A 27,784-nucleotide genomic window follows, 5' to 3' on the forward strand; every position below is an offset into this window, starting at 1 on the left:
CGGAAGTTGAGGACTTATTTTGGATTTATGCATATGTAAGTACGTCCAGACTTTTCCAGCTTTGTGTCCAACCTCACATCCAAGCAGCTTCATGATGAGCCCACAACTCATTCCTAGCTCCAGCTGCTCCTTACGGAGGTTTGTGGGGGCTCACAGAAGAGTCTGTCTAAGTCTCAGACTCCACCAGCTAATGATGATCAGCCCTGAATGGACCAAACACCCTCCACTGCCCTAATGAGCACAGGCAAATCAGATCCTACCCAATGTTGCAGGGCTACATGAGAACAGGCATCTCCTCTGCTATTGAAAACTATGAGAAAGCTTCCATTTGTTGGTAGATGCCCAGTTTTCATGCACACTTTTCAAGGAAACAGGTTGGTTAGTAGTGCCTCCTTCACAGCTTCCAAAAAACTCACATGCCTTTGGATATATGAGTACCTTGATCTAGCAGTGTTGACTGAAGGAAGGGTCAGATGCCATGAGGAGAATGAGAAAGACCAGAGATACAAGATGTAGCACTGCCAGGGAGGGCGCATTTGCTATGGGCATGTTTCCCAATCCCACCCTCCACTGGAGGAGCGCAGTGAGGGAAGCAGCTGCAGCATGATGGATACCCAAGGGACCATGTTTCTGAATGTCTTCTAGAAACCCTCCCAAGCCTGGAGAAAAGGACAGAAGCAGGTTTCAGAGCAGCTCCTAATTCAGCCCCAGTATTGAGTGTCTGGATATGTGGCCTGGTGGAGAGCCCTGTTCCACCAATGTCCTGTTCATGGCCCCTTCAGACAAGTCCCAGAAGATACCATGATTTGGCTTTTTCGAAGTTTAGGGGTAATGACTGCTCCTTGTACCAGCTGGGGAAGGAGATAGAGAAGCAATGCATACTAACAGCTCTGCAACATCACTTGAGCCCAGCAGGGAATATCAGCACTGGCCATTGGCTCCATCTAAGCTCACCCACACCTCAGGGTGCCACCTCCAGGCAGGGCCAGGGTCAGAGTGATGCGATGTGAGAGACAGAGACATCCAGGTCCTCCTCCGAGCTACCAAAATCGCACCCAAACATGTCCTCACAGGCATGTCCTTGCTTCAGAAGGTCCCAGCCCAAGGGTACCTTATAGCCTCTCCCCATAACCTGCATCTTCACAGCTTCCAGCTTGGTCACTCAAACCAAAGTGATAATGTTGGTTACAGAGCTACAAGCCACACACATGCAACTTTTCCTGCAGGCACATTTTACAGCCTTTAAAAGGGAGGGAGAGAAAGCAACAGCAGTTAAGGACACTTACCAAGAGGGATCCACGACAGCATGTGCCAGCCAGCCCAACCCAGCTGGGGCTGGGAAATGTAAAGGACAAGTAGGCAGGAAAATGGGTGAGAAAAGGTCCTGGGAGACTGCAAAACTGAGCAAAGGAGGAGCAGAAAAGGTTAAGCAAGGGTGGTGGGGAGGCAAGGGGCAGACACAGGTTTGCTTTCCATAGTCCCAGCTCTGCCCACCCAAGCACAGGATCCTGGTTCCTGTCACCATCAGGATCCATTGCTCTGGCTGCAAAGATTGGGGGCTTGCTTTGTTTTAGAGGGAGAATTTAGCCATTCCCAAAAGACCCAGTTTTCTCCCTGATAAGGTTTAAGAGTAAGACCATGCCAGGATTTAACCAGTGGATTTCCCATGGGGTTCTATGAGGAGCCAGTAGGGAAACCACAACCCCTCTGCCAACCCACTGCAGACAGATCCACTCTATCTCCCCAGATTGAAACCAGAAAGGGAGAAAGCTATCATTTTCCTCACTGGGTGTTAGCCCCACTCTCACAGCCCACCTGCAGGTCCCTGCCCTGACCCCACCATAGCCATACATATCCCTTTTCCTTCTCAAACCACTGCACTCGCTGAAATCCTCCTGTGTTGTCACTGACTTCTCAGTTTTGAGAACCAAGTTTGCCATAAGCAGCAATTTGAAGCTCTATTTTATATAAAACCCTTTAATCAAAAAGCATTGCACTACTGCCTGACTCCAGCAGCTGCAGGTTGATGTAGAAACACCCAAATACCGTGAGATGACCAAAAGTCATGATACCACCACAACCCTCCCAGTTGCTAAGCCAACTCTGTCTGGTCTTGGAGGTTATGGATATTGAAGATGATCTAGGTGTAGAAGACCTTTTGCAACATTTCCCCTTGCAGTTCTGGCACATTTGTTTAGTGCTTCCCAAAACGAGTGCTCCCAGGTTAAGGATGGGAAAGGCTTTTCTTGGCTGACCTGCTGCAGCACATGTCCCTTTTTTAACATCTCTAGAGATAAGGACCTTCCAGTTGAGTTGGAAACTCAAACCAGCATGTAAATGGCCTGGAGGAGATATCCGTGCCCTCACTATCCAGAATCATGCCCCGCAGTCTCCTGAGAAGAGCCATCCTTCCCTTTCCTTCCACCCTTGCACCTGCAGCAGTTGTGACCATCATCCATCTGGTCAGCAGAGAGGGGTGAGCCAGTCTTGGATGTCACACATGCTCTCCATGACACTTGAGGAGGTTTCTCCTACAGGTTTGGGAGGATAGGGCTCCCACACTGCTCCATCCTCCCCTTTTCAACAAATGAAGTGCTCCCAGAATTACAAGCATGTTTTAAAGCAACAACAACAAAGGAAGCTCAGACTTACTCTAGGACAGTCCTTCCAACAGGTTCACAGAGAGGGACTCAGAAATCATCAAGATTGTCATTGCACCACCCTGGTGCCTATGGGTCTCGCACCCTGGTTTGGCACCCCATACTCTATCCAGGATACACTGAGTAATGTTGAAATGTGTCCCTGCCAAGTCCCCACCACCTTATGTCCTCCCCCAACCAGAACACCTCCCAGATTCTGCAGCAAACCCCCCCCCAACCCCTCTCCCAGCTTCATTTGCTTCCTTACTTGGGCACCAACTCACCAGTTCTTAAACAACACACTTCCACGGGGCCAGATCTGCATGCAGCATGGTAAATCCAGATCAGCTTTCATTAGAACTTTGCTGGTAATTCCAGCATGAGCAAAATGTGGCCACTATTTGTTAATCTTTTCCTTAAAAACAACGGAAATCGTGACACCACCCCAAGACCCTTGTATGAGGGATAAGTCGGTCCAGCACCCATTTGTCACCATTAAATGCACACAGATGTGTGCAAGCCCTTTACACAACCCTTACATCAATGAATCTCAGAGCCTGTTTTGTCTGTGTTTGGGGTTAACCATCTCCCTGTTATCAAAATAAGTTATTTAAAGGAACACAGGAATACAGGTTGGTGCTGTATAGGCTCTATAGAAACCACTGCACACCCACAGCAGCACCACCAGCACACAACTTGCCCTGGATTTCCTCAGCCTACGATGCTAAAATTGAAAGAAAGCTTATTTTCTTTGTACCAGCTGGCTTTCCAAGACTCAGGAGCGTCAAAGGAATTAAGCCATTAAATGTGGATGCATTTGATGGATTATGAGCTATGAAAGCCTAGTGGTTACTGACTAATAAGTCTGGGAGGTGGAGGTGGGGTGGTGGCGGTGGGGGAAATGTTTCCTCTTGTAAGAATGAGTTTCTAACAAGACAGGTCAAAATATGATGTGGATGATAAATTGCTTAGTACGAGTTGCCATTAACCCAGCAGCTTCCTGCATTATTAGATTATCGAGGTATCCTCAGAGTGTACTGACCAAACAGTTCTGTTCTGTATTGGCGCTAATTTGCAGGGTAGGATCTGGAATGGGGGTTATTAGGCTCACTGCAGTGAATCCAACACTCCAAACAAAGGGGCAGCTGCTGGCAGGTGTCTGTATCATGAGGAACACTTCGGAAGGGAATGGGTTTATCCATGTCGCGGGGTTGGGGTGGGGTTTTGGGGGTTGGGATTCATCTTTTAACATGCAGAATCTCATTGTCTGACATGATGGGGGGGGTGGTGGTGGTGTGTGAATTAAAAAACTAAAATCATAATAATAAAAAGGAATAGAAATAATGAAAAGATCACATTGGAAATGATCAGCCCCAAAAGGCATGCACGTCTCCCTTCATGCAAGCGAGAAGCACAGCTTCCCTCCTCAGGATGCTACGGGGACATGGAGCTCGGCACTGGCCCCGGGGCAAGGATGGAGCAAGAACAAAGGGCCACAGCATACACTACTACATCCATGGAGAGCAACCCGCTTGTACTCATACAGGGGACTGGGTGGGGAGGCAGGGGACACGACAGGGTAGTGGCCAAACAGTCATTGAGATACATGGAGAAGGAAGCATGAAGGAGGAAATCATAAATAGATGTTTTTAAAGCTAAAATAAACCAATGAACCAAACTGAGGATAAAGCGGGGTGGGAAGGCACGGCCTTGCAAAATGAAGCATTTCTTGGAGGGGTGCTGGGGTGGGAGTTGCTGGAGACACTCGTTTTTGTTTTGTTTCTTGACATTTTTGCGGTGAGAACAACCACAGACCTGCTGCATTTGTCCTCCTCCTCTCACTTAAAGGCAAATAACCCACCCAGTGTCTCCCACCAACTTTTGTGGGGATGCTATTAAGATGCTCCCTCTCCTCCCCTCTCCCAGCCCCATTTCCTCTGACTTCCCTAGCTTTCTTGCTGCATCCAAGCCAAAACTGGGAGGTTTTAACAGGACCATTTTGCAGACCTGGGAGGGGGAGATCTGGCGCAGGGACAAGGAGAGGTGACTGGGATTAACATTGTGTTTCAGCTGCAGCAAAACCGCTCGCTGACCGCTGTTAAGTTGCCCATCCCTCCCTGGTTCCCACATTTTAAGCCTCCCGGTGACTTTTTCCCAATATACAGTTATCTCTATTTGCCCAAATGGGGTTATTCAGGAGATGGTGGGTCTGGAGGCATTAGGGAGGAACATGTAGTTACAACATTAGCAGCTGGGATGGTTTTATGAGCCTCACGGGGGTCTACTGAAGATATTTACAGCATGCCAGCCACCACGGGACCAAGGCACTGCAACTTCTCTCCTAGCAGATGGTGGGCAGGGCACTCGCACATATGTTTAAATATACAGCTAACAGATTAGCAGGATCGTTATCTTTTTCCCCCAGGTTCATTTACCTCCTGTTAATCAGAGTTCAAATAATAATAATAATAATAACAATATTATTATTATTATTCCCCCATCCATCCAAACATCATCTCATTTTGACATCAGATTCATAAGGAATGTGTAATGTTGTAACTAGAATGAGATAAGCAGCAGACCCTTCATCAAACAGCAAATTCTGATTGATAACGAGGGTTTGGGCTTATATTTTGGGCTATTCTGCAGTAAAACAGAACTCTGCATAGGCACAACGGTAATGCGGGCTGTGCGCCTGGAAAGCATGAACACAGAGGCTAATGCTGAGGGTAGATATGGGATAGGAGAACAATGAAAAATAAAATGTATTAAGAAGCCCCCAACATCTGCACTACGGGGAGGAAAAAATCCACTCACTTAAATCTCATAATAGGGAGAAAAGCAAGGGAAAAAAATCTAAACAGCAGGATACAACAATAAATGGGAAAACAGCAATAGAAAAAGCACACTAGGTTAATATAGGAAAACTAGTTTCTTTATTGAGAGATCGTATATTAGTATTAGTGGAATCATGTGTAACAATGTCATCATGCACACAATACAAAAAAGGCAAGGCCCACCATGCTATGGAAGGGCAACAGAACAAAAGCAGCGTACACTGAGCAGATGTATAGGCTACAGCACATTACATTTCAGCAGGGTATGTCTCTACAGAGAGATTTACATCAGAAAACTAGATAATGTAAAAAAATACAGACCATGCTTTAAGTTTTAGTACAAGAAAAAAGGTGAAGAATACACAACCAAAGGATATTCGATACAGAAAATTACCCACAAAATAAGAACAGGAAGTAATTTAGCACAGCAGAAAAAAATGTTATCCCTGTTTAATGGAAGCCCATTTTGCCAGGCATCTCTTTATGAGATTTTATGGGCGGGTGGGGGAGAAGGGGGTGGAAGGGACGGGACACTTGTGGCTGGTGGGATGGGTGGGATGGAGATGGGGTGACTGGGCATCACCCCCAGTGGGGACAGGGATGCTGCACCCCTTACCTCCCAGCAGCTTCGGGGGGATATTTTACCCCGTTTCATCCCAGGTATTTCTTTCATACACTTTTCCGATTTTATTTTCAGAATTCAACCAAATTTCGCGTTTCCTTGCCCGATTTCCCACGGCAGGAGATTGGAACTGGTGATCTTAAGGTCTTTTCCAACCCAGATCTCTATGATTCTATGATTTCCCCTCCTCAGTCCACGTTTTTGGGAAGGGTTTTGGCCACAATTTGGGAGCTTTTGGGTCATCCCCCTCTAAAGGAACTTTGCGCCCAGCGACCACGGCAAAATGAAACCACTTAACAGGAATTTACAGTGCAATGTACTCAGCTAAACAGGATGAAGGTACAAAAATGGCTGTTATCGTCTACAGCTATGCTGAGATGGGCTGGTGGCTACGCTACACGGCGAGACGGGGAGGGGGTAAACCAAACAGTAAAGTAAAACTTAAAAGAAAGTTAAAATAAAAAAGAAATAAAAGCAAAGGAAAATGGACCTACTGAAGCACAGACTGGAGGTGCAGGCGGGAGCTGGGGACACCCGGGGTGGGGGGTGGGGGTGAGGCGGCATCCCAAAATGGGCACTGCTGGGGCTGCGCTGAACGGAGCTTGGGCGGGGGGGGGGGAACCCTTCTCCAGCCGGGGAATACGGAACCACACACCCGCACCACCCCACAACACAAACACATACATCCCCTCCCCACCACCACCACCACCACCACACCATCCGCGGCGGAGCGGCCCCGGGACGCGAACCCGCGGCCCCGCGGTACCTCTGTTGCGCACGGAGCCGAAGACGGGCAGCACCAGGTAACCGACGTGCACCAGGACCATGCTGCGGCCTTTGTGTGGCGGCGCGGCGCGGCCCCGGCCCCACTCCCTGCCGGCCCCCTCCGACCGACCCTCCGACGCGCCGCCGCCGCCGACTGCGGCCCGCGCGCTCCGCTCGCGCACAAAGGCTCCCGCCGCCAATCGCAGCGCGGACAGGGACGTAGGGACACGCCCCCTCCCCCCCCGCGGGGCCGGGCCTGCCAATGGGCGCAGGCCCTGGAGCGATCGGGAGGGGGAGAGGGGGGGGGGGGTGCTCGGGGGCGCGCGTTCGCACGTGCGGCCGCTTCTCTCTCTTCCCCCCTTGCCCCCCCCCCCCCCCCCCCCCCCCCCCCCCCCCCCCCGCTGCCCGTGGAGCGGGCACGCGCGAGCACGCGCTTGTGAACAGCGCGCGCGGGTGTGTGTGCACACGCACCGGTACACGTGCGCGTGCGCGTGTGTGCGCACACCTGTACGGGAGAACGTGAATGTGTGCTCCTGTGCACACACAAGTGCGTGCGTGCAGGCGTGCGTGCGTACACGCGGCCATGTGTGCGTGTGTCTTCACGTACACGCAGCAGTACATGTGTGCATATGTGTGTGTACGCACACCAATACACATTTGCACGAAGGCATACGTATGCACGCACAAGTGCACATGGGCGTGCATTCGTATGCACCCAGCAGTATACATGTGTACGTGAGCACGCATACATGGGTACATGTGTGCCTGAGTATTCACACGCACAGAAATCGTAGAATCATAGAATCATAGGATAGTTAGGGTTGGAAAGGATCATCCGGTTCCAATGCCCCTGCCATAGCATGCATGGGCAGTAGCACATGTGCACAGACACATGGACACACGTACTTGGGCACATGAATGCAACCATCCAACCTTCATCCGCATCCTATCACCATCTCCATCCCTGTCCTCCCCTTCCTATCCCCATGCCTGTGTGTTGTCACTCCAGTTTCTGAAAAAAAAACCCATTTGCTGGTTCATCACTGACCTAAAACGTCTTCAGCTGAGCCCAATGGGACATGAATCCTGGAACACCCCTGGGCTCAGAGCCCTCCTTGTGGGGCAAAGACCCCCACAGCCTACAGAAGTTACAATTCCCCCTAAAAACACCAAGCAGACCCCCATCCCTGCTCATTATACTCATTGTAATAGAGTAAGACAGACCCCATAGTGCAGGAAGCCTTCTACAGGCTCCAGGACCCATCCAGCCTTCTGCAATCCCATTTTGTGATGGCCTTTCCATGCTGGCCAGGCCAGAGGGTGCTTTTGCCATGGTCCTGCAGTGGGAGCCCCTTAATCCCTGATCGGCTTTATTCAGCCCATCCATCTGGCAGGTTTCAGGCTCCTACACGTGTGTGCTGTGGATTTGCTGGCCTGGATTACTGTGCTGGTTTGTCGATGGGGTTGTTTTGTGGCTCTATTGTGTTTTTTAACCCTGATCTGAATCAAAACAGAGGACTGGCAACCTGGATCTCTTTAACCCTTCCAGCCTCAGGGCAGACATCAGCTCCAGCAGCATGGGAAGGATTAACTTCATCCCAGGCAGCAGGGACAGCTGTCTGCACACCCTGTACATGCCATGATGTCCACCCAAAAGGGCTCTTTGGGGTAAGGGTTTGCACTGATTTCCTTTCAAATGGGAGCAGAGAAACTCCCAGGTACCCAGTGCCTCCCAGTGCCCACCCCACTGCGTCCCAGTCTGAGTTTCCCTCCTGCTTTGCCCCCTCAGTGTCTCCCAAGAGACTTTTTTCCATGCTTATGCTGTAATGAAATGCTTCCTGTGCCCTGTTTGGGGTGCAGCATGTAAAAACTATCCTTTTACATCCATCTGGGAAGACTTTAGAGCAGCCCCAGTGCCTAAAGAGGCTACAGTAAACCTGGAGAGGGGCTTTGGACAAGGGCCTGTAGGGACAGGCCAAGGGGAATGGCTTTAACCTGCCAGAGGGGAGACTGAGATGAGCTCTTAGGCAGAAGCTCTTCCCTGTGAGGGTGCTGAGGCGCTGGCACAGGGTGCCCAGAGAAGCTGTGGCTGCCCCATCCCTGGCAGTGTTCAAGGCCAGGTTGGACATAGGGGCTTGGAGCAAGCTGCTCTAGTAGAAGGTATCCTTGTCCATGCAAAGGGGCTGGAACTGGATGAGCTTTAAAATTCCTTCTAACCCAAACCAGTCTGTGCTTTCTGCCAGTGATAAGAAGTGATTTCCAAGACGTGATCTCTGGCTCTCACTGTATTAAGCACATCCTGAAGACAGACACTCCTCCTGCTCCAGCTGCCCTGGGCAGCTGCTCCATGGCCCCTGTTCCACCAGAGCAGTTGTCAGGAGTATTGCATGAGGCTGTTCCTTTTCATCCACACACACACTCCCCCCTTGTCCGGGATACCTGATCCATGGCCAGGGCTTTGTGTGTCACGCACATGCCACAGGCACAGGCTAATGTTAAAATTAGCTCTTGGCTTCCTCCTGCCCGCATGGCCATTGCCTGTTGGTGTCCTCCAGTGAAGCTTCTTTAGTCCTAGCACCCTCAGTTTGGGGCACCCTCCCTCTTTTGCCCCAAGGTCTCATTAAAACATCATGGAATCCTTGCCTGCGGCAGGAGGTTGGAAATGGATGAGCTGTAAAGTCCCTTCCAACCAAAACCACTCTGTGATTCTATGATTCTTCTTCAATGCACTGTTCTCCAGCCTCATGGAAGTCACACATGCCACCAGTGTTCCCATAGAGTAGTTGATTTGGAGATGCTGCACCACAGGCATTGAGGCACTGGGGTGTCTCACTCCCCAGTCTCACAGGGAAGGTTTTCCTCCTTATCCAGGCACACACAGAGGATATTCAATAAATATAAAGGTGACACAAAGCACTTAAGAAGTTCTGGGGCACACATGGCACACCAGCCATCATCTTTGGGCCCTAAATTCATCCTTTCTTCCCTCTCCTGCCCATATTTTGGGGGAGCAGGGGTTTTAATGTTCCCCTTGGTAATCCCCCCAATGCTCTCCCCATCCCAGCATCCCACCACCTCCCTGCTTTGGGATGCAGCCACGGCCCTCTCCTGACAACATGCTCAGCAGCATCCCTGCTGCAGCACCCCACAGTTCCTGACACTAATCAAGGACATGGTGATAGTTTATTTATGAAATCAACACCTTGCTCTCAAGGCATCTTTGCCTTAGCCAAAACTAAGGCAAGGTCAGTGATCCTGTCCACATTCCAAGATCCTGGGCTTGGCACCCAGAGAAGCGACCCTCCATTGGACTAACTGATGGTTAATTACCTTGAAATCACAATTGGGTAGCTTAATTTCAGTGTTACATTGGATTGATTTCTTTTGCTCTTCCCTGGCTCGTTTCCATGCCACGGGACGGATTCTGGTGTATGGGCAGAGTCCGGCCAAACCCATTGAGTCCATCATGGTTCGGAAAACAGAAACCATTTGTTCTTGTCACATCCAAAGCGGTTTTGCCAGTTTTGAGACGCTTTTCCCCGCTCCGAGGAATGCAGCGAGGGTGCGATGACAGCCCGGAGTCCGTATCCTCTGGCTCTGGTGCCATCTAGTGCCTACCCAAGGGCAGCTTCCAGCCCGAGCTTCGAACTACCTGCCAGTGCCAGATTGCATTAGGAATGACCAGCATTACCTCCTTTGCAGGCTGGGTGCCGCTGAGAGCCCTCAGTTTCACCCTCGTGCTCACCCCACAGCCTTTCCATGGGGCTGGGAGAGGGTCTGACTGGGCCTGGAGCACCAGGAATTGAGGGAATTCCTCTCTTGCGCATAGGGAAAGGGATTTGGGTGAAAAGCTGATTTTGAAGCATTTTTAAGAACTCTTCTGAGCATTCTGGAGATTTTCTATAGCCCTGCACAAGCTGGGGGTGCTGGTCCAGGGAGAAACTTCACACTGGCCATCAAAGGATGGGGGAGCTCAGCATCACCTGTCCAAAAACTTGGCTATGGCATGTGATGCAGTTGTTTAGCAGGGTATAAAGCATTATAACAACACTTATTTGACTGTGAAAGAGTTATCTCCAGAGTCTGCTGGAAATCATGCTCCCTGCCTTGTGCCATCCCCAGGTGGGACTGCTTAATAATGGCCCTAATTCTTCCTCTTGCCAAGCAGATGGAGGAAGAAAACTGTGCAAAGAGGCAGTGGTTCAACACCTCCAAGTGCGAGGGGGTTTTAGTCACCTGAGACAACATTTTAGCAGCATCCTAGCCACAGAAAAGGTCCTTAAACAGTGTTAGGAGGTGTGAGGAAGGTCAGGGATGTGCCAGGGTCTCGTAGAATCACAAAATCACAAAGTGGTTTCTATTGGAAGGAACCTTAAAGCTCATCCAGTTCCAAGTCCTTGTCCCAGGCAGGGACACCTTCCACTAGACGAAGTTGCTCCAAGCCCCATCCAACCTGGCCAACACAGTTCTCCATCTTCCTTTTGCAATGAAGGAGATGAACTCAACAGTGTTTTCAATTCGCCAAGTCTTGTCTGAGACATGCTGTGAGCTGCCTTGTGAAGTTATCCATCAGGCTGTACTCACTGTTTTGTCTTCTGCTCTGTGTGACCTACACCTCCAGCATGCTCTTCACCTTCCTGCTATTGTCTTCCAATGGCTTGAATCTGCTCTGGGTCACCCCAAAGCCCACCTGCACCCATCTCCCCACCTCTGCAGGGGACACGGGTCCTCAAAACTCATGGGAACCCACCCTGACTGGTGCAAATAAGATGGAGAATCATAGAATCATAGAATAGTTAGGGTTGGAAAGGACTTAAGATCATCTAGTTCCAAACCCTCTGCCATGGGCAGGGGCACCTCACACTAAACCATGTCACCCAAGGCTCTGCCCAACCTGGCCTTGAACACCACCATAGATGGAGCATTCACAACTTCCTTGGAAAAAGAAAACAGAAAATAAACCCCAACTGAATGAATGATATTGAAACCAGGTTTAGATCTCTCTGCAGCAAGCAAGGGGCAGCACCCAGCTCTCTGGTCCCTTAATCACATCCCAGGCCTCATCTGTTATGTTCTGAGGTGGTGGCATGGGCTTGATTGCAAAAGAGGAGTCCAAGAGCTGTACTGAGACTGTCTGATGCTCACTGAACACATCTATAACACACCCATGGCAAATGAGTGCAGCAGCACAGGTAAACACCCAGTCTTCAATAATTTAAGGGAAGGCATCTGCTTACTTGCTCCAGCCTAAGTAATGCATGATCATTTGAGCAGCTTCACACCTCCCCGGAGCCACAGACATCAAAAAGCCACAAGATTGTGTTAGGAGTTAAGGGATGGGTTGAGTGTCAGGTTATTCAGTACATCCTGGGTTGTCAGAGCAGACCTGTGCCTTGCCCTGAGTACCTGCTGAAGATTGTACCCTATATACACTGCTTCACTTACATGCTTCTGGCTCCCACAGCTGGCTTTTTCCCAGGCCACATGTGGTCTGTGGACACATAGTGATTGGATTTTTCATAATTTCAGGGACTTTTTAAATGAGAGGTATTTGGGAGGCTGGTTGGACAAAGAACAGATATAGGGGTGTCCCTATATTTGACCAGCTGGTGCTCCCACATATGATTGTCCATCAGCATTTTGTCTGGATAATCCCATAGAATCATAGAATTGCAGATTAGTTTGGGTTGAAGGGATTGTAAAGCTCATCCAGTTCCAACCCCCTGCCATGGGCAGGGACACCTTCCACTGGACCAGGTTGCTCGAAGTTCCATCCAACCTGACCTTGATCCCTTCTGCCCAGGGGCTGGAATCTCTCCAAAAGCAAGAGGCAAAACTGGTGGAGCAGTGAAGGAGCCACCACCAGCTGCCCTTGATGACATCCCATTCCCACAGGACACATCCTCATTGGTACCCGTGTTGTGAGAACACCTCCATCATTCCCTGCTCGCATGCAGTGGAACTGTAAAGCTGAGCAAGTACAGCCCTCCCCTTCAAGAGCCAACCCCAAATGTTCTCAGAACCACCACTTTGCCCAAAACTATTAATTAACCCATATCATTGCTTTAATTAAGTGCAAAACAATGTTCTCAGGATGTCATTCCCTCTTCTGCCCTGAGCAGTATAGAGATGAGCAGAAGGTCTCTTCCTCTCAAGGATGTGCACCTGGCCAAGGGAAGCCCAGCCAAGGAGGTTGTGTCCAGCCCATTGCTGTGTTGTGTAGAGCTTTTCTGTGGCTCTTTGTGATGATGGATCCCATCAGAGCTGTAACATGTTACAGTGATTTATAATGACAGGTATTTTCATTTGTCACACATGGTCCAGGGAGAGTGTGGGTAAATGGACCTGAATGGGGAGTGTAATCATGTGGAAAAACAAGAAAATTATCCTCTCCTGAGTCTCTGTCATACTCTGTGCCAGGCAGGATGAGTTGTGAGTGAGGATACACAACCCATTTCCCATTAGGATCTTAAAAGCTTCATTCCAGCTCAACCACCTCTGACTTGAAAGCTCCTCTTTTGGATTTACAGAATCACTACCAACTCATAACACCATGGACAAACATCTCCTTTGTATCCACAGTCACAGAGGAGGGGATCTGAATTTGCCCTGCTTCAAAATGGCAGCCTCACCCGGAGGTCCATGATGCCGAATCCAGAGGCTGTAATGATGGGGGAGAAAATGAGGTGTTTTTTTTAGGATGCTGGTGGTAACATTAGGAAAGATGCATTTCCAGGGAATCAATGGAAAATCACTGTTTTTATGGGTGACTTTGGCTTATAGACTTGGAAATTTGTACTCAAACCTGCTGATCACACATAGCTGTGCAGCAGTGCTGTCAGTACTGGAGGTCATGGATGAAGTCAGATATGCTGGAGTGGTGGACAGGACATTGGAGTTCAGCAATGTCAAGTTTAAGGCAGGCATACATGGAAGGAAATGTGGAAGTCCTTGATCATGGGCCAGTCAAAAGCTGCCAGTGCTGTGAAGCCATGGAGGAAGCCAATGTGATCCTCACTGTATATGAGATGGTGTTTCGCATATGTAGGAACCCCCCTTGAAAAGGCACCAGTTGGACTCCAGGAGTTCTGCATTCAATATGCATCACCTACAGCAACAGAAAATGAATTTGACAGGCAAGTCTCACTTGTTCCATTTTCCAGCTCTGATGTGGTTGCTCTGGATTCACCCAAAGCTGCAGCTTGTAAATGTAGAAACTTAACTGAAATTAAACTTTCAGGCAGTTTTCCCTTGCCCAATACAGCTTTGCCCCAAGATTCACTGTCTGAAAGATCTTTCTTTCCCAGTAGCTGGCTCTCCATTCTGATTTCAAACTGAATTGCAAATCCAGGTGACTAACCAGCCCCAAGAGAAAGCTTCCAATGGACATTTATGAACCAGCAGTCATAAGGGGTTTCAGGAACACATTTACTTTTCATACACTTCCTGGTATCAAGACATAGACCCGGGGAGGGGGTTTTGGACCCTCATCTACTGTTTAATCTCCATAAAAGGATGGCATTCACCTCATTTGCACTGAAGATCTGAAGGGGGGCTATAAGGATGCTGGGGACTATTCATTAGGGACTGGAGTGACAGGACAAACAGGGAGGTTTAGATTGGATATAAGAAAGAAATTCTTTACTGTGAGGGTGGTGAGGCACTGGAATGGGTTGCCCAGGGAAGTTGTGAATGCTCCATCCCTGGTGGTGTTCAAGGCCAGGTTGGACAGAGCCTTGGGTGACATGGTTTAGTGTGAGCTGTCCCTGCCCATGTCAGGGGGGCTGGAACTGGATGGTCTTAAGGTCCTTTCCAACCCTAACTGTTCTATGATTCTATGATCCTATGATTCTAAGATGAAAGTAAATGCGGGGCTCTTCTCAAGTTTGCACTTTGCAGGTGTGCTGCTCCTCTCCTTCACAGGCAGAAGGGAAACTGCATCCCTGTGATGCTCTGGAGAGAGCCACAGTGCTGACATTCACAGATGACAGCCCTGAAAAGAAGAGGCACAACCAAGCAGCACTTCAGGATGGAGTTGATGCACGCAGCAAAGGGCACCAGTGACAGGTTCTCCACGGAAGTGGGAAACTAATGCACTTAGTCAAACCCTTCTTGTCCCTATTCCGAGGCAGACAAACTGGATTTGCAGCCTTTAATTTGCATTGCAATGACTTCACAGGGGAAAGACAGAGGGATGTGCTGAGTGCCACAGGAGGAACGTTAAGCTTTCCATTCAGTACATCCTGAAGTCTAAAGACTCTGAGTGTCCCTTGGTGATGGAGGAAGGAAAGAATCAGGAGATACATCAGCTCTCCTCTTACATGTGAACCAAATTCCACATTGCTGCTCTCCCTCAGCTGGTGATAGATGTGAAATAACATCTGAGCTTGGGGTCCACCTTCATGGCCAGACCCAGAATTTGTATTTTCAAGCTTCATGAGAACCAGGAACTCATTGGAACTGAAAGCGAACACTTCATTCTCCTTATCCATCTTGACATTTAAAACACGTTGATAAACAGTTCTCCTTATTGGCACCACTGAGTCTTCTTGTGATAAAAAAACATCAGAACTAAAGTGAACTCCCCTTTTCATTTAGAAGTGTAATGGATCTTTATTATCGCAGAATCATAACCTGGGTTGGAGTGGTACAGGCCCTTGTCCCAAGCCCCTCTCCAGGTTTCCTGCAGCCCCTTTAGGCACTGGAGCTGCTCTAGGGTCTCCCCTTCAGGAGCCTTCTCTTCTCCAGGCTGAACCAGCCCAGCTCTCTCAGCCTGGCTCCAGAGCAGAGCTGCTCTAGCCCTTACAGCATTTCCATGGCCTCCTCTGGACTTGCTCCAACAGCTCCACATCCCTCTTGTGCTGCTGCTCCCCCAGAGCTGCACCAGGACTGGAGGAGGGGGGTCTCCCCAGCATGCAGAGAGGCGGAGAATTCCTTCCCTCAACCTGCTGCTCATGCTCTCAGGGGGGGTTTGGGCTCAAGCGCACACTGAAATTGGGTCATAGGGAGCTCCTCAGTGACCAAGACCCCCAAGTCCTTCTCCTCAGGGGCTCTCAATTTATATTATTACTACTATCACTACTACTACTATTATTTCCATATGAGCTCTGAGAGGGCTGTCAGGCAGCAGGACCCCAAATTTAGCACAGTTACACTCACCATCCTTCTCTTCACTTGTGTTTGTAAATTCCTCAGCATAACTCAGTGATTCTCAAGACTGTTCATCCTGACACCACATCTCTCATGGTCTGCAAGGATCTGCACAGAGCTTCATAGCAGGTCTACACGTTCATTTCAAATGTCAGTAGATCTGAGCCACAGCGCTATATGACTGTGTGAGAAAATCCAAGTGTAACACTGCCAGAGCTTAAGGCTGCATTTTGGAGATGTGACAAACAGCAGCATATTTCATGAAAGTGGAATAAGAAAAAAAAAACCAAACAGATATTGTTTAAATAATACACTTTATTTTATTTTGTTTTAAAATAGTTTAACCTTTATGCTACAGACTTGTTGCAAAAAACAGAAGGTCTCATCTTGCACCAAAAATATATATATTTATATATATAACACTCTGTTTTATTATTTTTTTTTCTCCAAAGACCATTAAATACTAGATGGAAAATGAGAACTAAATAATGAGTGTCGAGAAGAATCAGATCTTTTAACAAGAGTTGCACATTTTAAACATTTATATCCTAAGCAATGATTTGTCTTCACTATAGAAGATTCCAAGTTCACACTCCAGCAATTTCAGGAACTGCTAAGCCAGGGCTTGAGCCAATGCACACTGAAATCAGTGAAAAACATCAGCTCCAATGGGTCCTGGACAGCCCTCAAGTGCACTGGTTCGCAGCCATACAATGGCTAACACTTCTCTTTCCTGCTGAGAAGAGCAAAAGCGTCCAGGCACCTTTTGCTCTCTTAAAAAATAATAAACAAAACAACAAGAAAACAAACCCACTTCGCAGCTATCCAGTGATTGCGGTTTTCAGATCTCTACCCTTTCAAATCTGTTAAGAACAAGAGAAAATTATGTAGTGTTTTAAATAAAAGAAAACCTGCATCAGACTACAATACATGAATTGTTTAAACTAACACAGTGCACAATTGGAGGAAGTTTGGTTAGGACACAGTCATTTTTATATACATATACATGGAAGTCACATCACATACAAACTGAAAAAAAAGGGAGTTAGTTTGCATTTTCCACGGGAGGACTACAAATGGGTCCCTGCAGCTTTCGTCAAAACTCATCTTCAAAAGGCTTTGTGAAACAGGAAGAAGCAGCAACACCGAGTCACGGTTCCAAAGTTACAGCATGTGTGCTAAAAACAGCCGTTTGGCTACAACACGAGGAGAAAAGATGGACAGCTCCTAACCAATGCAGTGCCCCAGTCGTACAGGGCTCTTCCTTCACCGGCTCCATCCAGGCACTGCTGCTTTCCTCCCTCCCATCCCCAGAAGAAGACATTGGCCACAAGAAACACAGCACACATTTTTCTGGCCATGCAATTCACTTATGTTCAATGCCTTAAAAAGCTTGAAATTAGAATAACAATCCCTTAATCTAGTTGTTCTTTAAAGTGCAGTCACAGCTGTTCTGCTTGTTAAAGAAAAAGCTCTTTGTTACTAACAATACAGGGTTTTTTTTGTTTCTCTATGTGAAAAATAGGTAACCTTATTTATTTTTCTTGCCTATAGATACAATTATTGGAAGTCAAGTAAATTCAGAAACCAGCCAACACAAAAAAAAAAATCACAACTTCCCGTGTCCTGATTACCACCAGAAACGGCAAAAAGAAAAATATAATCCAAGGATAGAGCTGTACAAAATTCCCACTAGGAACATCTGGAATACAAAGGAACATTTTAATTGCACAGTAGTCTTTAAAGTGAATGTCATCTTGTTATAGTCTAATCTTTGGTTTTCGCCTTGAGAAACGCTCAGAATGACAGATGAGGGGCGGGAATTCCCATACACACTACAGGAATCACAGCCCTCTCAAGGAAGCAGTTACACTGATTTCAGTCAGTATTCTGGTAGACAAGTGGATCCTGGATCATACCCCCAAAACAATTCCAAAGCTAGGGTAGGAGACATGGCCCAGAGCCAGGAAAATGGTGCAGATATAGGGGTTTAAAAAAAAAACAACAAAACAAAACAAAAAAAAACACACCCCCACCCCCCCCAAAAAAAAACAAAAACCCACAAAGATCCCAACCTCAGGCCCTGATCCTGCAACATCGCTTAGGAAAGGGTTTTAAGCACTTGAATGGCCCCACAGTGTCAGCTGCTAAAGTGCTTTGCCAGCCTGGGGCTTTGGAATTTTGTTGTATACTCAATGAAGCAAATAAACAACAGCAGAAATGAGACCTATGAGTGAAATGTTTCATTTCTCCCCTTCTCCTACTCCAGGCAAGACCCAGATACAGGCAGAAAAGTTCAGCTATATTTAAAATGGAGACAGATGCTGGGCCTTTTTATTATTTTTTCCCTGTGCTTTTGCAATAATCAGCTGCTACTAAGTCACTACTATTACTATGTTAAATCATAATAAGCAGTGGGAAATGATCAGCGAAACACAGTAGTCAAGTAGACAGAAGACAGCACTGGAAAGAGTGTAAACTGAAAAATTATTCAAGATAAAAGTCCTTTAAAAGCTGTTCAGTGCATATGTTATGGGCCGTTTGTATTAAAGACAGTCCCTCCTGCTGGTATACACCAAATCAGCTTAGGTATGAATACTCTTGGCCCAGTTTTTGCAAGTGTTGAATACCCCCAATTCCACTAAAATCAGTGAGAACACACAGCATTTCTCAAAATCACTCACGCTCACAAAGCAAAACACTAACTTCTAACAAAAAAAAACACACCTCAATATACTGATAAATGAAAAATATTCTAAAGCTGTAGGTGGGAAAAGGTGGGAGGATTTAAGTTTGCACACAGTTATTTCTTAATCTTAACACACACACATTAGTACTGTAGCTGCGTTTTAAATTTGGTGCTATTGGGTTTTAATTCTGGGAGGAATCCTCCTTGGAGAAAGCGAAACCATTTTAAATTATACTGAAATTATATACATTTGTATGAAGTTTTCATGAGTTTGAATTCTGCAATGCCAGAAGTAGGGCTTCTGAAGCTGAAGCTTTAACAATGAACTTCTGTGCCATAAAGGGGAGAAGGGTTGGGGACAGAAACATGGTGACATTGAATTACAGTAGGTATTTGCGCCTGGTATCCTCATCCAAAGTAAGGTCTACTACTTCAGGGGGTGAAGACCAATTCTGCTGGGGAGTCACAGCTGTCCATGATTGCGTTTGCTGAGTGTTAATATACTGTGAGCCTGAGCCATGCTTCCAGGAAGACACACTCTGAATCACGCCTCTCCTGGGGTGCACACACCTGCAGGTAGGCAAAAAGCACCACAAAAGATTAAAGCTACAATTGGATTTAGGCACAAGATTCTTATCTGGAGTGTTTCATCACTTAGACATCTTGTTAACATACCCTTCTCCAAACTGTTCTTGTAGAGTGTGCACTGGTATAGTCCATGACATGTTAAGTACCCAGTAAACAAAGCTGAGACTGAACTTACACTTGGGGGTGGTGCGGATTAAATTATTAAGAACTGAATTCTACCAGTGGCTGTACAAGATATTCCTCATAAAATATGTTAATGGAACCCAAGGAACTTGAAGAGATTTGCCCCATCATGTGTAGCACCACACATTATCCATAAGCATGGTTCCCTGATAGCAGTTTCACCCACTGGACTTTAAAAAAAAAAAGAAAAAATTTTAAGTGGGGCTTGATAAAAGCTATCTTTCTATATGAAATCAAACCCCTCTTAAAATAAGGACATAATGATACTTCCATTACAATAATTACAAAAGAGCTCTTGTAATTACATTACTATAGCCATTACATTTGATTCTTTCCTTTGGTCTTCTTAACTGAAGATTACAAACATGCTGGGAAATGCTCACTGATAATGAGCACAGCCCCACTTCAGCAAAACATTTAAGCTTTCAGTGATTAGAGTCAATGACACTAAATCATGTATTTAAAGATAAGCACACATTAAAGTGCTTTGCTGGAGTGAGGTTCATACCTACTTATTTGCACAGTATTTTTACCTATTATATTCATCATAGATAGTGACAATTGAAGTACAAGCTAACAATAATTAGAAGGAGAAAAAAAAGAAAGACCAACCAATTTTATTATATGATGAAGTGGTAAGAATTTACTGGAGCCTTTAAGATCATCACCCCACTTCCAGCTGTAAATCTTAAAACAAAGGCTAGTAAAACTTTAAACCTGGTGCTCCAAAAGTCATTTTCCTCTTGTAAGCACTGATGGTGGCTGTAGCTGCTCCTGGCTGCATACGTAAGTAGGAGATGTTTAGCTGCTGGAGTAACCTTTTCCCTTTTCTTTGTGAATCATGTGTACTGTATATTTCAGGAAGCCAGGTTTTCTGCATTGGTCAAATAACCCTGACATTTACATTTTATTTGTTTTAACTTAAAAGTAGTGCAATTTATTTTCTTCAGATTTACTTCAGTTATGCTCATCTCTCTTGGCTCCAGTTAGAGTTTCATGAAAAAGAATGAAAAATCTCATTCTCTGATCCCTAGCTTCTCTGACTATAAATGTCTCATTTCCTTCTCAAATACGCTATTTAGTTTTGATGTGATGTTCAGAATCACTTTTTTATTACTTCTTCAGTCTTAAAATTACATGCTTATAGTACGTATCTACAAAGAATTTGTAATAAGGGACTGGAACTCTAACAAATGAAGGATTTATTTTTTTTTTTAAAGCTTTCTTCTAAGAAGCAGCATTTTTAAGCATAACGGACAAGAAAAGCCTGTAGCCAAAGCAAACTAAACATTATGTTTGGTCTCAGGGGCTATGGTCCACCATTCCCATTCAGAACAGTCCTCAATGCTTAAACAAACCTAATACTAACTTTTCTCCCTGAATATGATAAAAAGTAAGCTATAAACTACCTTGTGATACCTTGCAAAAATAAGTGTTTATCCTCAAACAAGTCACACAAGCTGCCAAGAGCAAAACATTCAAACAGAGCTTTGGGAACATGCTTTCCAATCTGTAGCTAAGAGAAAATACCAGGTAAAGGAAACCAAAAGAAGGATGGGGGAAGGAACTAAGAAAAATCAAAGGAAGACTGTTTTATGCACATGCATAATTTAAAAAAATTAAAATCTATTAGAGAAAAATTAAACAAACTGAAAAGCAGGACTTGTCCTAAGCAGATGCCAAGTAATATTCCAATGATGACAGATCCAGTAGCCATCTGAAAAAAATCACAAATGATGGACAAACTCTGGAGTGTCACAACTCACACCACTCCAATGACAACATAGAATATGGAGCACGATGAAAAAGACTGTGAGCAAAATAACTGAATCCAAACACCATACTAACCAAGCATGCAAAAAAATACTGATCAAAACCCTAAACCTTCTCCAAATGACAACCCTGTCAGAAGCCCATCAACAGTTTGTAACTGCAAGCCTAGACCTGCAAGACAAATAAAATTCTAACTAGGATGTGAACAACTGAAATGGATGAGTATTGAATGGAGGCAGTAAAAGCTAGTTTCTGGGCGATGAGAGATGGTTACATAAACAAAGGAAAGCACAAACCCATGCTTTAAGACTATATTTGCTGAAATTATCTCAGTACAAATATATATAAAACTGACTTTAAACAGCAACTCTGCATTAAGCTAACATTACCTTGTACATGGTAAATGTTATCAAGGCAAGGAACACAGAAAGCTTTTGAATAGGGGACCTCATGCAGAGGGCTGTACATAGTGCTAGAGAGGTGTACATAGTGCTAGAGAGGTGTAAACAGTGCTAGACAGATTTACATGAGCTAGTATTGAAGGACAAGTTCACTCTGCTTATCATTAGGACAAAACCCTGGGTCTGCTGGGTGAACAGCCAGGAGAGCTACCTCCTAAGCGATTAGTATCTTCAAGCGAGTTGGCCATGCAAGGATTTTCACTATTCTAAAAGCCAAGACTAAATCTCTCTTCCTTTGGCACCTTAAAACTTCCTTTTTTCACATCCAACAGCACTGGACTGTATCCAGACTATCTGCATAGTTTCCAACCCAGGACACTGAGTCCTGCACACCTTTTTCTTCCTCTCCTCAAGAAAGATGCAATGAAGGGACAATGAGGAACAACTCTGTTCCTTGTCCCTCACACCCTTGTTCCGCCTCCAAGCATCCACCAGGCAGCAAGACTAGTTTCAGAAAGAGTTTACTTGTTTACTGTTTTAAATGGCTTTTATTCCACCAAATTAACACTCCATACTATGTGAAAATGCCAATCTTGTTCAACTGCTACGTAATAATTTAAGCCAAGGAAAGATCGTAAACTAAATATGAAAAGTAACATCAAAAAAGCCTATCAAGAACAACAGCTGAAGCACAGCTGGACAGTTTTGTTTCTGAGCTTGAGAGAAACCTCTGGCTTTTTCACCCTCATCTACTCTGAACTCTCTCATATCTTGAAATAAAACCAAGATTCATAAGGATATGATTTTTAATCTAAAGGGGCTATCTTATGACATTAGCCATTGAAAAAAATGACAGTATTAAATTATTAATTAAACTGGAAGCTGATTAAATGCTTAAAGTAAGTGAATATTCTGAAAGCAAACAAGAACCCATATAGTTTTGTTTATGTATTTGCATAGCCACACTATGCCTTTAAAATCTGTATTCCTGATGTACATATATTATCTGGTATCTCAATATTTGGTATCTCAGTACTACCTATGTTCAGCCTGTTAACATTTGATAGTAATCGCAAGCTTAGTCTGAATACTTATCAAGTTGGTAATGTTCTGAAGGAAAACAGATTTTGACATCACCATGATAAGCAGAATGATAAAACCAAGTGGAACATTTGCTATCTTTGGGGCCTCAGTCATGGGTGGGTAACTACAGAAGTGTAAGTCAGCATGTTTTTTCTTTATTAGTTTTGGAAATACAGGTATTCTGAGAAAATGAAAGAAATATTAAGAGCAAGAAAAAGGGATTCATACCTGGCGTGTTCTTGAACTCCAACAATCTCTACTTCACTATCAGAAGAGGCGATATGAATTTCTTCATTGATCTGGACATTACCAGAAGAAGTTTTGTCACTTGCAAGGAAGCCTGGATCCAAATGACCTACAGATGGGGAAAAGGCAAATACAGCTAATGTTTAATAGTTTACACAACTCAGAAATCAGCTGGAAAAGGAATTCCTCAAGCACCCCCAGGTCCTTTTCCATAACAGCTTTCCAGCCACTCTTTCCCATGCCTGCATGGGGCTGTTGTGGCCAAGTGCAGGACCTGGCACTTTGCCTTGCTGAACCTCATACCATTGGCCACAGGCACAACTAGTGAAGCCATACTGTGACACGTTAAGTAGTACTTGCATGAAAACCAGAAAACAGCCAAAATCATTGTTTTACAGAAAATAATTTTTAAAATAATTATTTTAATAAAGAGATGTAAATTCTATTTAATTATTTTTCCTTAGCAACAAAAAAAAAATTACTTCTACTGTCTCTCTGTAGCAGTAATCTAAGGGACACTGCTGAGCCCTGAAGCAATGGCAATACCTGCTTCTTGGAAACCACTCACTCAACTGTACCACACGGGAAGAATCATTTTTGTAGCAGGAAATTTGAGATTAGATGAATATATTATACATGTCTAGTTTGACTGGACAATATTCTAAGATGAGGAGAACACAGTAACAGTCCACAGAATTTCAAAGGTGTGTAAACATGCAAAACTGATTTATACCCCCAGCTGGATCAAGAGGACACAGAGAGAAGAAATTTAAGTTTAAGTTTAAACAAGCGCCAGAGAAACTTCCTAGTGATAGCTTGAAGTACTTGGGAAAGACGCAAGCAAATAGAGGGGTAGAGACCAGGTTGTATGTTCTGGTTTTAGAAAGCAAAGCCCCTTGGTGCAACATGGGGGGTAGCTAGGGAAGGAAACCTGTGTGCTGCCATGTACCCAGAGGAGGAGTTTCCACCTCTCAAGACAAAAGAAGATGGGTCAGCTTAAAATGAAGTAATAGCACAGGAGACCTTTTCTAACATCACATTTTAGCTGAACAATTGACAATTACCACTGACTGCCAGAAAGTCCCAAAATGGGTCACAGATCTTGCTTTAATAGAAGTGACTGGGCACACTGTGAAACATAAAATGGAAGTGCTCAGAGGCTTTGATTCATGTGCTGGCCATGCAAACTGGGAGATTTATGTGATCACCACCCCAGCGATTCGCATCACCCCGCTCCTGAATATCACTGCTGCTACAGCACAGGCAGCATGAGAGTAACACAAACCCTTGTGTGGCTCTTCTTGGTCCTTGATCACCAAATCATGCAAGCTGGTACAGATATCGACCTGCCTTAACATGTTGTATTAATGTGCTAAAGATGTAACACCATTCTGCACCCTTTGCTAGACAGGGTAATGTCTGGCAGAGGGGCAAAGCAGACTAAATAACCCCAAAATAAATCCCCAGAGGTATAAACGGAATTTCCAACAGAGCTTTCACATATTGCCGTAGCTTTAAGCTCAGACAACAAAAATGTAATTAGCAGTAAAGAAACTATGATTAGCAGAGTAAATGCTGCAAGAGTAGCTGAGGGTAAATCAGGATTATAGCACACAGATGTATTTACAGACTCTGGCCATACAAACTTCATGCCTAATAACATGCCTACGCTGTTAATTTCTTTGCAGGAACATTAGGATGATGCCCAAAGGAGATGTTTTGTTTGCCCTGCAATATCAGTTCTTGCAAAACAGCCCAAATATTTGCCCATGCACAAAGACGTGATAGTGTGTCTTAGTAAGATTTTTCACTGAAATTACGCTCATGTTGTTATTTTCCCATGGGAACAATCATTTAATGTCTGTTAAATTAGATACTGGCTGAAGACTATAGCTGTGAATGAGATGCAAGTGTTGAAAACTCTCCTTTCCAAATGTGCAATCCTAGACATGATCAGAAAAGGCCAGTACTGACAAACGTACAGTCACAAGTGCACTGAGACTACAAGGCTCTGGGGCAAGGTGTATGAAGGAAAAGAGATTAATTCTTTCAGACATTGAGATGGCTACAGCAATAGAAGCAAATCCGCATGGACACATTCCCATAGAACCAGGGATGACGAAGTTTCTTGAAGCTTTCTTTTACCTCGTCCTTGCAAGTCCCCATGGATATAGGTGGAGGAAGGAAGACAGATCTCCTCCAGCTGCATTGCAGCACTGTACTCATAAGCAGAAAGTGGAACAAAGCTTGATAAGAAACTTAGGCTCCTTTGAAGTGCCAATCTATTAGTGCTAAAGCTAATTTTAGGTGTTCTAATATCTAATAAATCACTTAATAAAGGAGTTGGCTTTTTAGGGGTCAAACAGCTATGCATCAATCAGCCGATACCCTGCACACAATACCACTGAGCTTGTAAAACCAGCTATCTTCCAAAAGCAACAACATCCAGCTACAGATCACAGTGAAAATGTGACAGAGACTCTCATATTCAAATAACAGACTTGTCCACTCTATCATAATGGAAGATCTTTTTCCAAATCAGCCACATGCTTGTAGTTCTTTAAACTTCATAGACATTGAGAAGTACCTAAGAGCCATCAGGACACTTCCAATGCAGGTACCCTTTGGCTGGCTTACATTTGGAAAACATAGCATGAAAGAAAACTCTGCTATGCTGCAGCACTGCAGGCAATACTCTATGTCTTTTGCAGCTAAAAATCTTAACATGGGCATTAAAACCATGAGTGGAAAGGAAGGCAGTATGTTAGCATATAAAACTACAGGATGAAGTTGATAGGAAGTACACCGTTAGGTCTATGCATGCAGAACACAGTAACATTTAATCCTGTGGTTTAATTCTTTTGTTAGGGAAGAGTTGCAGGCAGCAAGAGAAACTGAACAATTTTTACGAACTACACGAACTCCTCTGAATTCTCCCATAGTCTTTCTGCTCTTGCTTTCCTGAAAGAAACTTCTTTGCTGTTTCTTGATGCTAAACCCATTTACCAACATCTTTTCACCCTTCATCTTTATCTGGTGCTGATCTGTCCAATTGTCTAAGTTACGCTAGAAACTCAGACGGAAGATGGGAATGATTAATGCTTGCATTTCAAAGAAATAAAGATACAAAGAAGAAAAAAGACATACACAATTGCAATACTTAAAATGAGGTTATGATCAGTTTCCTAGCTGATGGTATAGGTCACCATAATCAAGTATTCAATACCAAGCTGAGCTCACTTAAAATTACAAAACCATCTAATCCACAAGACCTAAGTTCCAAGAAGTAATTAGAGGGAAAAGAAAGAGAAAAAAAATAATGAAGAAAACTACTGTTAGTAATACATTGCAGCAACCTTTGTCTATTTTTATCATTTGTATTTTAGAACAAATGTCAGGCATTTTTAATAAGCACCTGTACTGTTTTACTGCAAAATCCACACAAGGAGCTTTTCAAGCTTCATAAACTATGAAAATACTGAAAGCAGGAAATGGAGAGACACCAACTGAGATGCTGGAAAAAATGTCAAAGAATTTAAACAAACCTGTATCACCGGTCAGTTCATCTAGCAGCCCTCTGGTTCTCCAGGCAGATCCTGAGTCTTGATTCCCTAAGGAATTACTGTGCTCTTGCACTACTGCAGCTGCCAACAGGTTATCCACATTTACCACTTCTGAGTCTGAATTTGTGTCTGATATATCATAATGAGGTATGACAGGAGGTCCATCTGCAGAAGGAGAGAAAAACAACATGGATTAGAAGTAGGCATACTGTGAAAGAAACCTTTAAAAGCACAAATGATTTGTTGAAGGACTGATGCCTTCTCCTACATGAATCTCTTACAGAACTATAAATTTTATGAATTCTTAACATTTCATTTAATGAATATAGTCTGAGATTACAGAGACATTTTATCCTTTCATATACAGAAAACACAAATGTAAGAAAACCATGTTTATCGATGTATCAGTAATTTGTGTATTATCTTTTTTACATTAACACATAAATATCTCCATATATGACAATGTTAGATTTACAGTATTAAAAGGATAAAACCTTCAGTTTCAAATGTAAAAATAGTTAAGTTACAGGACATAAAATTTGGCAACACAAGATATTTATCTAGAGGATTTTACAGAACTCAAGTGACAGCTTACATTACTTTAGGGTTTGTTGAATAAAACTAACTTTGATATAACTGACCCAGTGACAATAAACTTAACATTAGGCAACTTCCCTTTCATAATGTTTACCTGTTAATGGCAGGGGAATTTTTCAAAATGCAGTTTTTTGCTGCTGTTTTTTTTTTTTTTAAGATCAAGGATATCAAGAAACAAAACTATAATGTGCAGTGATAAATATGCTTTTAATTCAATATGATTACCATATATATTTTTTGCCACCAAAGTGAAGGGGAGAAGCAGGAGAGAAAGCTGCTTACATGAAATCTATTCCTGAGGAATAATAAAAAAGCTATTTTTGGTCTATTTTGTTAAGATGGACCATCTTCTTTGTGAGGAATGAAAATCCTAACTGGAAAGCATGCTGCAAACACAAGAGGCTCAGAAAAGTCAAATTCAAGACAAAGACTGATATGGAAGCAGAGAGAATGGATGAATGCTGCAATTCTGAAAGGATGCATATTTTAACTCGAATGCCTTGTCTCAGCAACAGCTTATCAACTAAGAGTGGACGAAAGTGGTTGGAGTTCCCACTCCCCACATGAAAGAATCAAAACTTTCTTTGGGCCAAGACTTCATCCACAAAAATGAGTATGAAATAGAAACACAAGTTGGGTCAGAGCTCA

General features: G+C 44.6%; 3 protein-coding genes across 4 annotated transcripts in view; 1 reads left to right on the forward strand and 2 right to left on the reverse strand.

The window, feature by feature from the left end:
- ARK2C (arkadia (RNF111) C-terminal like ring finger ubiquitin ligase 2C) overlaps positions 1 to 7,022 on the reverse strand; it is a 50,420-nt gene extending 43,398 nt beyond the window's left edge. For both annotated transcript variants that reach the window (XM_057405725.1, XM_057405724.1), the window contains exon 1: positions 6,865 to 7,022. In XM_057405725.1, coding sequence (XP_057261708.1) covers positions 6,865 to 6,925 — 61 coding nt within the window. In that variant the 5' untranslated portion in view covers positions 6,926 to 7,022. The remainder of the gene's footprint in view (positions 1 to 6,864) is intronic.
- LOXHD1 (lipoxygenase homology PLAT domains 1) overlaps positions 1 to 27,784 on the forward strand; it is a 349,538-nt gene that overhangs the window by 222,518 nt on the left and 99,236 nt on the right.
- Positions 18,063 to 27,784, reverse strand: part of ARK2N (arkadia (RNF111) N-terminal like PKA signaling regulator 2N) — a 46,027-nt gene continuing 36,305 nt past the window's right edge. For both annotated transcript variants that reach the window (XM_057405716.1, XM_057405718.1), the window contains exons 3-5: positions 26,522 to 26,704; positions 22,959 to 23,085; positions 18,063 to 19,272 (exon numbers count right to left, since the gene is read on the reverse strand). In XM_057405716.1, coding sequence (XP_057261699.1) covers positions 19,083 to 19,272; positions 22,959 to 23,085; positions 26,522 to 26,704 — 500 coding nt within the window. In that variant the 3' untranslated portion in view covers positions 18,063 to 19,082. The remainder of the gene's footprint in view (positions 19,273 to 22,958; positions 23,086 to 26,521; positions 26,705 to 27,784) is intronic.

This window comes from Pezoporus wallicus, unplaced genomic scaffold, assembly GCF_028554395.1.
Source record: "Pezoporus wallicus isolate ANWC-B61680 ecotype Strahan unplaced genomic scaffold, APGP_CSIRO_Pwel_v1 scaffold_13428, whole genome shotgun sequence".
In the NCBI taxonomy this organism is placed as follows: domain Eukaryota; kingdom Metazoa; phylum Chordata; class Aves; order Psittaciformes; family Psittacidae; genus Pezoporus; species Pezoporus wallicus.